Source organism: Bubalus kerabau, chromosome 21, assembly GCF_029407905.1.
Source record: "Bubalus kerabau isolate K-KA32 ecotype Philippines breed swamp buffalo chromosome 21, PCC_UOA_SB_1v2, whole genome shotgun sequence".
NCBI lineage: Eukaryota > Metazoa > Chordata > Mammalia > Artiodactyla > Bovidae > Bubalus > Bubalus kerabau.
In genome coordinates this window covers 33,552,740-33,564,084 of record NC_073644.1, presented here as the reverse complement: position 1 = coordinate 33,564,084, position 11,345 = coordinate 33,552,740, and the positions used below count along the sequence as shown (strand labels likewise).

General features: G+C 45.6%; 1 protein-coding gene across 3 annotated transcripts in view; it reads right to left on the bottom strand.

Moving 5' to 3' along the window:
- Positions 1–235: 235 nt before the first annotated feature.
- The window catches only part of KCTD1 (potassium channel tetramerization domain containing 1), a 104,262-nt gene continuing 93,152 nt past the window's right edge, over positions 236–11,345 (bottom strand). For all 3 annotated transcript variants that reach the window (XM_055558942.1, XM_055558943.1, XM_055558941.1), the window contains 2 exons: positions 5,568–5,873; positions 236–1,148 (listed from right to left, as the gene is read on the bottom strand). In XM_055558942.1, coding sequence (XP_055414917.1) covers positions 990–1,148; positions 5,568–5,873 — 465 coding nt within the window. In that variant the 3' untranslated portion in view covers positions 236–989. The remainder of the gene's footprint in view (positions 1,149–5,567; positions 5,874–11,345) is intronic.

Sequence of the window (11,345 nt, the reverse complement as noted above, 5' to 3'; positions counted from 1 at the left end):
AAGGTTTATCTTGCTCACCAATGCAGAAGCATGGGACCCAAACCTTACTAATGGGAACAGAACCATTCAGAACAAGTGTCAACATCCTTATTCTCGAGTGGGTTTTGATCTCAACATTGGGTTCAGCTTTTGGATCTCTTTTTGACACTCCACACAGAAAATTTTACAATAGAAAAATTTCATTTTACTACAGCCTCACCCCAACACGTGTGTCTCACACAGACCTTATTTTTTAAACAGAGTTTATTGTATTTAATACATTATAAAATTTGAAAAATTGTAGGAAAGCAGCAGACTCAAACTGGAGCAACTCTAACAAGGAATAATTCTGGCCCCTTTGCAAAACTGATCAGTTTAAAAACAAAGTAATGTTCACATCGGTGAGGCGGACAAAAAAGTGTGACTTCTGTACAAACTATATTTAAAATTTCATGTCTCGCATCTTTCAAATGCAGTGTGCTCATGAGAGTTTTTTTTTTTTTTTTTTTTGAAGTTCTGCTCTGTCCCCCATCTAAAGAGAGACATGAAACTTCCATATGCAAAGAAATGCGATTCTAGGCGTTTTTGTTTTCAAAGGAAAAAGAAAGACAAAGGAAAAAGAAACAATGGATGGCTGTTGGCAATGGAAACCGTAAGGAGATCCGTCCTCATTGCTCATGGCTTGTTTATTGGTCAGAGGCCTCGGGAGGCCAGGACACTTCACGGCCATCACAGCACCAACTGTAGCTACCACCTTTTTTCTTTTTGCGTTTCCTACCTTTTGACATATATATATATATTTATATATTTTTTACACCTTGAGGATATCACTATTCCAATTGTTCCCATATGAATACAGGTGTGGTCTCTATTGGATATAAATGTGTCTTTTATTCAACTTTAGGTCCAGGACTCGGTTTGCTGTCCCAACTGCACATAAATGTCCCTTTCTGTGTTTGCGTTATTTGTGGTGCATGTTTTTCTCCTTTTGGCAGAAGAAATACATCCATCTAGTCCAGAGGCTCTTGCTTTATCCGGATGACAGAGGGTCCACGGGGCGTCCGCCTCAGTTCCCGCCGCAGGACGTATTCGCTGAACTGAGATGAGTCCACGCCTCCCCCACAGGAGCCCACGACTTCAAATCCTCTTTGCTGCAACCTCTCGAGGACCTGTGAGGGGTCGAGACAAGCATCTGGTTAGCGACCAGCTAGGTCCTTTGGCCACGTACATGCCCAAAGACTGTCCCACAGTTTGACATCACGTGCAGCTTGAATCCATCTTATCCAAGCCCTAAGTCTCTCTGAGTTTCTGTTTTCAAAGACTCTGGATTCAAAGGCAGGAGGGAGCGAGCAAACGTTTCTAGTACCTACAATGTGCCTTCATAAGCTAGCTCCACGTGTGCCAAGTTATTCACTCATTACAACCACCTGGCGTAACAGGCAGAGCTGGTCCACTTGACAGATGCGAAAACTGAGGCTTACACCTAGTAAGTGATGGAACTGGGTTTGCAACTCAGGTCTCTTTGGCCTCAAATCCCATGTTTTCTGCAATGCCATCTTGTCTGCAGAAAGACAGGGTTCACATTTCAAAGCTCATTTACCACTAACATATCCGGTGAGATGATAAAGACTATGGAAAGACAGTGATATTATCTGAATTTACTTCATCAGTGATTCAGCCTCAACTCATCCACTCTTGATTCAGCCACTGTTCTAACTGCCTGATACTGAGTCAATATATTTCAGCCTGGAAGACCGATGCAATTTCAACAGCAGAAGAAATGGACTATTAAAGACAGTCAAGCTTTATCTCGAGCTTTTCAAGTTGTGGCATTTGAAATAGATTTATTGCCTAGTGTGTATCCAGAGAGGCAAGAATAAATGCAATGGTTATTTATATATGTCCTATATTAGAAAACATCTAAAAATTTCTCATATAATTAATAGATATTTATAATATAATCTAATTTTGAAACCAAATACCTAATGCCAGAAAGATCCCTGGGTTTGTCATTACTTGTCTGACACTCTTGAATGCAGGGAAGAGTTCTTGCAACTCTTACATACACAAAAATACAGGAAACTGATCCACAGCAGTATGTTTCTTTAGGAATCTAACAAATATTAGACTTGCAAATGTTCCCTGCCAGAATTCTGGATATAGTTAAATTATCTCTACACCACTCTAAAGGCAAGATGATTCAATCATAACTTTAAAAAAATGCCCGGCTCAAATTTTTTATTTTTATTTTGGGGGTTAAGTGAAATACTATCAAATAACTTTCAAAATGTGAATATACAGTAGATCCCTTACTATGTCTTTTTTTTTAACTATTATTTTTGGGGTGCCTACTTTTACATGGAATATAATCTGCTATTTTGCAAAATAGCTAATTAGATGAGACTGGAAAGCAAGAATATACTTTCTAAAAATTAAAACTTCAAATGTTGGCAAATTAAAAAAAACCCAAGCAAGTCCTTATGAGACCAAAATGAACACTCTTCCCTGCAGCATCTACTTCTGTACATGAATTTACAACGCATATGCACACCAGGCAGCAAAGGACACAATGAAGAAAACAACCTCTAGGTTTAAAAGTAAGACATTAAGATGTGGTGGCAGCTGAGTAAAAAGGTGAAGAAAAGCTCACTCGAAGATCTCCCTAGTAAAGGCAGGAATGTAGCTTGTCAGCAAGAAACACACTAGTTTGCTCGGCCAAACCACCGCCCTGGAAAGGATTCACCTTGATAAGGAGAGGAATTAGGAAGGTAGAGGAAGTTGAGCAATAAAGAACTTATCTCAGATATCATTTGTCTCTCAGTGTTGTTAGGTTGTTGAATTCCTTTTATAAGGACATTTCTAAGCTGCCTCCCCAGAGGATCTAATATGCATAATATGATAATTATTCAATACAATCGATCCAAGGTTACCTTGGAGGTGGTAAAACTTATTCCCATGTAATGCAGACAGCGTATGCTTCTTGGTCATTCTTTAAGTATCAAATGGTTAACAGCAAAGTTCCTTAAAGTCAGTGATCATTTGGGAATATTGAAATCACTCCGGTAGATACATTGCTCCTGCGCCTTAGCCTGAAGCCTCTGAACACCTAGAGGACTGGGCCTGTCCTCTAGATGGGGCAGGAGCTAGTATGGCCATGTCGTATGACAATGTTAACCCAGATGAAAACCCACCTCTGATCAGACTTGAATGACGGGGCAACATGTCAGGCTTGTGAATGTCTGATAGTTATTCAGGGGCAGGGCCCTGGAGAAGTGATGAAATGCTGCCTAGAGAGAGCTGGGGGCAGGGCACGGGTGGGAGAGATTTCAGGGCTCTGGAAGCCCCGCTCAGGAGCGGCACCGGGCAGCTCAGCTGTGCCTCTGCACCTATGCAGCCCAGGGCTGCGTCTGGGGCGTGTACCTTCCTCCTGCACGCCCAGCGCTCAGGGTCGGCCAGTCTCCTGCTGCTCTGCTCTCAGCCATCTAGTCACAAAATTCAAAAATTATAAACAGTTGGGAAACCATCCTCAAGAGGCAGAATGGTAGAGTGGGTGCTTCTAGTCTTGGAGTCTGGGGGGAGTGTTTGTTGGCTCAATACTGAATAAAGTCATGGGTCCATTCCAATGAAATCACTCCATGGATTTCCACTGAGTTACACAGACCTGGAGTCAAGACCCAGTTGTGCTTTGTTTTCTCATCAGCAAGACACGGAATTGATAGTGCCTACCTGTTAGGGTTGGTGTAAAAAGACAAAGCACTTGGCCCTAGGCTGGCACACATCGGTTACAACGGTGATCACACCCACTAGGGTCTAAGGCTCGTGGCCCCTCACACTGTGTAAACCCAACTTCTGAATTCTGCCCTTAAGTCTTCTTCTCCTACCATAAACATCTCTACCTCAAAAGATGCTAATTCCATTTATCTCGTTTCTCCATCAAAAATCATAGTCATCCTTGGCTTCTATCCTATAGCTCACAGCCATTATCAGAAAACCTTGCCAGCTCTACATTCAAGATATTCACGGTGGTCCAGTGGTCAGGACTGCACTCTCTCAAGGCTGAGGGCTTGGGTTCAAGTCCTAGTCAGGGAACTAAGATCCCCCTAAGCAGTGAGGGGAGTGCCCCCAAAACAAAACAAACAAACAAAAATTACTTTGGGAATTCCCTGTTAGTTCAGTGGTTAAGACTCTATGCTTCCATTGAATGGGGGCAGGGGTTCAGTCCCAGGTCAGGACACTGAGATCCCACAAGCCTGCAGCAAGGCCAAAAACATTTTAAAAATAAAAATGAAAACAGAAGCGGAAATTTGTTCAAGGCCATGGGACAATTTTTTAAAAAAGATTTATTTATTGATTTGGCTGCATCTCATCTTAGTTGCCCTGCCACATGTGGGATCTTAGTTTCCCGACCAAAGATCGAACTTGAGTCCCCCTCACTGCAAAGCAAATTCCTAAATGCTGGACCACCAGGGAAGCCCCCCCATACAACAATTTTAAGACATCATTCAGTACTCTGTTCATCAAGCCATAATGGCACTCGTGAACATGTATATGGTATGGCAAGTGTGTGCCCGCTTGATTGTGTTAAAGTGTGGACTAGTTTGGGAACGGGTATTGGAACACCTGCATGGCACAGCTAAAAAATAAAGATATTCAGAGTCGGACACGTCTCAGTTATTGCTCAGACCCACTTTCTAACTGGTCCCCCTGCTCGTCCTGGTTTCTACCTGCCGCTGGAGTATTCATTTTCAAATACGAGTTACAACATGTCAACTTGCTCAAATCCTCAAATGACTTTCCATTTGACTCACACAAGCGAGGGAATCAAGCCCCAAAGAAAGCAACACAAAGAATCCCAGAGTGCTTCCCACCCTCTGTGAGGCCCTCCACTGTCTGTACCGGGGGTCTCGGCATTCCCCACCCCACCTTCACTGCCTTCAAGCCTCACTGGTTTTCCTGATGTTCCTCAATACATCAAGCACGTGCTCCTACCTGAGGAGCCTCAGGACTAGATGCCCCTACCCCTCCAGGATACCCAGCCCCAGGCATCCTCCTCTCACTACCTGCTCAACACTTAGGAGGGTGACTGTTTGCCCGGCCACCCCACTCCATTCTCATAACATAAGCTCCATGAAAAGACAGCTGTGGTCTGTTTTCTCCCTCTGTATCTCCAGTGCTCATACCAGCACCTGGCACATAGCAGGTGCTCAGTAAATGTTTGTGGAATGACTGAATGAAGGCCATAGAGCAGTAGTCCCCGGCCTTTTCGGCACCACAGACTGCTTTTGTGGAAGAGAGCTTTTCCCCACACTGGGGAAGCAGACGGTTTCAGGAGGATTCAAGAGCATTACATTCACTGGGCACTTTATTTCTACTATTATTACATTTGCTCCGCCTCAGATCATCATGCGTTAGATCCCGGAGGCTGGGGACCCCTGCTGTAGAGGTGTGAAGAGTTTACCGCCCCAGCAGAAGTGTTACCACGTGAGGGCTCTCCAGCATCTTGGAGGAAACGCACCCCATAAGGACAAGAGTGAGGAGCAGCACCGAGAGGGACCCTGGCGGCCACACAGCACGTGACGACGCAGTACCTGGACTGAGTTGAGGTGACAGTAGCCATTCAGCGGGAACCTGATGACGTGCGTCGAGTCGTGGTTCCAGCCCGCGTTGACGGAGTTGCACATCACGTCGCCGATCTCTGGGAACACTTCTTCTATCAAGGATTTGTCTCCGCTGAGCGTGATCCTCTCTCCGAGGTCTGGGGCCACACGTACCACGAGGCACTCGCAGGGCCTTGAAAAGCGACCACTTTCTCTGTCCTGCTTCCATCTTTCCATCTCCAACAGCATGGGCTGAAGCTGAAAATATTTTGCCTCTTCATATAACAAAGTGTAGTCCTTAAAAGAAAAAAAAAAGGTATCTTATACTTAAAAATGCAAACATGTACTGAATATGTCCACATCTAGGGGGGTGAATTTCTTACCTCTGTTATTTTGATATTCAAATCTGGGTGTAAATTTTTTATTTGTAGAGACAATTTGCATTCACTCATTCTTTCAGTGATTATAATAGGAGTTAAGAGTAATAACTGGGCTTCCCAGGTGGCACTAGTGGTAAAGAACCCGCCTGCCAATGCAGGAGACATAAGAGACAGGGGTTCGATCCCTGTGTTAGGAAGATCCCCTGGAGGAGGGAATAGCAACCCACACCAGTAGTCATGACAGGAGAATCCCATGGACAGAGGAGCCTGGTGGGCTACAGTCCATAGGGTCGCAAAGAGTTGGACACGACTGAGCGACTTAGCACACAAGAGTATAAGGGGTAGGTGGGACACTTCCCATGAATTAAGTCCTACCATCCCCATAGTTACCCAGTGATTTGGGAATCATTTTTATTCTCATTTTGCAGATCAGAAAACTAGTGTGTGAAAGGATTCACCAAGACTTCTGTCTTTTTGAGTATTTAAAGCTTGATTGTATTGTTGAGAATCCACGTTATAACCTCAGGATGGAACATGCACGTGTGTCGAGGTGACAGGGGCATAGCTGTGCCCTATTCACCCCGAGTCTACGCTCCTTGCCACCTGCAGGGGCAGCTCCAGGACTTCTCGAGGAGGGGGAGGGGCAGGGCCACCCTGGAAGTGGGGTGGAGAGCCAGGGAATGAGCGCCTGCTTTTACTATGGATGGGTGAGGGTTTGAGAGAGGCTGATGGATGATGTGCTGGCCTCTGCCAGCCCTCAGTGCCCCCATCAAAGCGAGAGAGGCGACAACCTCCGGCCCGGGCTCCTGCAAGACGGTGGTGCAGCCCCCAGTGTTCACCGCTCCAGTGTTTACAACAGCCGAGACATGGAAGCAACCTCAACGTACGTCGACAGAGGAATGGATAAAGATGTGGCACATACATACAATGGAACATTACTCAGCCATTAAAAAGCATAAATAATGCCATCTGCAGCAACGTGGAGAGACCTAGAGATTGTCATGCTGAGTGAAGTTAAGTCAGGCAAGGAGAAATATCAAATGACATCCCTTATATGAGAAAATCTAAAAAAAAAATGGCACAAATGAACTTATTTACAAAAAAGACTCACAGACTTAAGAGAATGAACTTACAGGTGCTGGGGGAAGAATGGGGTGCAGGGATAGTTAGGGAGTTTGGGATGGACATGTACACACTGCTATATTTAAAACAGATAAATAACAAGGACCAACTGTATACCACAGGAACTCTGCTTAATGTTATGTTGCAGCCTGGATGGGAGGGGTGCATGCTAAGTCATGTCCGACTCTTTGCAACCCCATGGACTGTAGCCCACCAGGCTCCTCTCTATGGGATTCACCGGGCAAGAATACTGGAGTGGGTTGCCATTCCCTTCTCCAGGGGATCTTCCTGACCCAGGGATCGAGCCTGAGTCTCTTAAGTCTCCTACACTAACGGGTGGATTCCTTACCACTAAGACCACCTGGGAAGCCCTTGGGGGAGAATGGATACATGTCTATGTATGGCTGAATCCCTTTGCTGTCCACCTGAAACTATCACAGTGCTGTTAATAGGCTATACTCCAGAATAAAATAAAAAGTTAAAAAAAAGAAAAAAGACAGCAGTGCAGGAAAGGAAACTAACCTACTTCTGAAGGCACAGGAACCCAGTCTTCGGGAGTAGTTTCTTTTTCTCGTCTTAAAAAACTCTATTAAAACACACACAAGCCATAGAATGGGAGGACAAGAGAGGCTGAGCGGGAGGCAGAAGCTTAGGAACAATGTTATCAAGCAGGTCAATATTATGTCTAAACGTAACTATGGCCACAATCATCTCTGGCTGTAAGATACATGGGTGCTTGTCCAGACACGCTGGCTGAGAACATTTTAATCACTGACAGGCATGTTGCCTTCCTTCCAACTGGCTGGAGCTGGCAGGCGGTGCCCGGGGCCTTGCAGGGAGAGCCAATGCCTGAGCCCAGGGCCCGAGTGCCACCAGAGGCCTCGAGACGGGACAGGGCAGGAGGGAGGGTCACCACAGGGGACTGCTTTATTTGGCACTTTGCTCTTTTTTGCAAATAGCAGCGGTGACATTATTCAAGCCTTCCAGAGAAAACAGTTTGGAGGAGCAGGAAAAGAACAAGCGAGCCCCTGCTGGATCACTGCCTTGGGAATAGAGAGACTCGGGCCGGGTAGAAGACATGACCATGGACGCAGGTCAGCATAAGGGGCTGCTGTTCTACTGTCGTCTCCTAGCAACCCCATCACTACGGGAGCCTGGCTCCCTGCAGGGGAGCCACCCTTTTCTCCCATCATCTCATTTCACCTGCTCTGCCTCCTGACTCACAGGAGCTGCTGTTTAGTTTGGTGTTGAGAACCAAGCTGAGGTGTGGCCGCTCTTAGGGCAGAGCTGAGCCCCTCAGCCCAGCCCAGCCTGAGGGCAGGAGTGGGGTCTGCGGGTTCCTCCCAGTCCACCCGGGGTCCCCACTACCGTGCCCTGGCCATCTTTGAAGGCCACCAACTGCGAGATACCAACCTTAGTACTTTACTTACTCATCAAGACGACGGCTCTCAAGGAAATTTAAGAACATTATTGAGAGTTAGTTACACAAGCGATAGAAGCGAGACCTTCTGCTACTGCTTGTTATTTCCCTGTGAGATTTAATTACAAATTTTAACACAAGAAAGAATCTGGACTTCTGAAAGGATGCCATCAAGTCTTTAAATCTTTTCTTTTTCTTTAAATGCTTTTATTTATTTTTGGCTGTGGTGGGTCTTCACTGCTGTGTGGGCTTTTCTGTAGTTGTGGCGAGCAGGGGGGCCTATTCTCTAGTTGCGGTGCACGGGCTTTGCAGGGGCTTCTCTTGTTGCAGGGCGTGGGCTCTAGGGTACAAAGGCTTCAGCAGTTGCGTGTGGGCTCAGTAGTTGTGGTTCCTGGACTCTAGAGCACAGACTCAATAGTTGTGGTGCACAGGGCTTGTTGCTCTGTGGCAAGTGGGATCTTCCCGGATCAGGGATCGAACCCATGTCTCCTGCACTGGAAGGCGGATTCTTTACCACTGAGCCACCAGGAAAGGCCAAGTCTTCAAATCTTAAAGGTGCTCACAGCAGTCTTCTTGACCAGCCTTGACCCTGTGCAGGAATCCTTTCTAACATCACTGAGTCATGACCACTCAACCCCTGACTGAATGTTTGATGCTTATAACCTAACAAGGCACAGTATTTACTTTGTTTGCAGCTCTGATTGTTGTAAATGTCTTCGTTAGAATGACCTGAATTTCCTGTTAACTTCAACTTACTTGTTCTTAATTCCACCCTCTGGAGTTTCAGCCATCTTAATCTTTGACAAAGCCTTTGACTGTGTGGATCACAATAAACTGTGGAAAATTCTGAAAGAGATGGGAATACCAGACCACCTGATCTGCCTCTTGAGAAATTTGTATGCAGGTCAGGAAGCAACTGTTAGAACTGGACATGGAACAACAGACTGGCTCCAAATAGGAAAAGGAGTACATCAAGGCTGTATATTGTCACCCTGCTTATTTAACTTCTATGCAGAGTACATCATGAGAAACGCTGGACTGGAAGAAACACAAGCTGGAATCAAGACTGCCGGGAGAAATATCAATAACCTCAGATATGCAGATGACACCACCCTTATGGCAGAAAGTGAAGAGGAACTAAAAAGCCTCTTGATGAAAGTGAAAGTGGAGAGTGAAAAAGTAGGCTTAAAGCTCAACATTCAGAAAACGAAGATCATGGCATCTGGTCCCATCACTTCAGGGCAAATAGATGGGGAAACAGTGGAAACAGTGTCAGACTTTATTTTTTGGGGCTCCAAAATCACTGCAGATGGTGACTGCAGCCTTGAAATTAAAAGACGCTTACTCCTTGGAAGGAAAGTTATGACCAACCTAGATAGCATATTCAAAAGCAGAGACATTACTTTGCCAACAAAGGTCCGTCTAGTCAAGGCTACGATTTTTCCTGTGGTCATGTATGGATGTGAGAGTTGGACTGTGAAGAAGGCTGAGCACCAAAGAATTGATGCTTTTGAACTGTGGTGTTGGAGAAGACTCTTGAGAGTCCCTTGGACTGCAAGGAGATCCAACCGGTCCATTCTGAAGGAGATCAGCCCTGGGATTTCTTTGGAAGGAATGATGCTAAAGCTGAAACGCCAGTACTTTGGCCACCTCATGCGAAGAGTTGACTCATTGGAAAAGACTCTGATGCTGGGAGGGATTGGGGGCAGGAGGAGAAGGGGACGACAGAGGATGAGATGGCTGGATGGCATCACTGACTCGATGGACGTGAGTCTGAGTGAACTCCGGGAGTTGGTGATGGACAGGGAGGCCTGGCATGCTGTGATTCATGGGGTTGCAAAGAGTCGGACACGACTGAGTGACTGATCTGAATCTTTGACAAGTTAACCCTTCAAACATTTGAAGTCGACTGTTATGTCTTATTATTCAGGCTGAAAATACCCAATTGTTTCAGCTCCTAATCATTTGTTAGGACTTCAAAGTTCTTCAACATCTGGTAGCTACAACTGGCCCTTAAACAACACAGCTTTGAACTACATGGGGCCCACTTATAGATGGGATTGTCCCACTAACTATGTACCATGATGCTACATGATCTGCGGTTTGGTTGAATCCGTGGATGCGAAACTACAGACATAGAGGGCCAGCTGCACGCAGGGTTGGAGCTCCTAACCCTCACACTGTTCAAGGCGCAATGGTACTTGAACTTGTCAACAGCCTTCCTAAAACCCAGACCAGAACGGAACCTAACATTTCAGACATGCTCTAATGAGCGCATCATACAAACTCCGTACAACCTGGCTGGACACTGAAGCCACCATGAATTCAGTCTGTGTTAGTTCTCAGCTGCTGTGGTAATAATTACCACCTGTTTAGTAGCTTGAAGCAGCACTTGTTGTTTCTCCTACTGTTCCGGAAGTCAGAAGTCCAAGTTGGGTCATCACAGCTGTGTCTATCCTGGAGGCTCTACGGGAGAATCCATTTCCTTGGCTTTTCCGGCTTCCAGAGGCGGCCTGCACCCCTCAGCTCCCGGTCCAGCACCACTGCCCGCTCTGCTTCCATTGTCCCATCTCCTCCTCCTACTCTGACCCTTCACCTCCTTTTTTCACTTGTAAGGACCTTTGAGTATGTTGACTTCATCTGGATTATCCAAGATAATCTTCCCATCTCAAGATCCTTAATCTAATCACACCTGCAAAGGACCTATTACCATGTGAGGTGACATACTCATAGCTTCCAGGAATTAGGACATGGATGTCTTTTTTAAAAAAAAATCTTTTTAAAAGACTTTTTTGATGTGGGCCATTTTAAAAGTCTTTACTGAATTTGTTACAATACTGCTTCTGT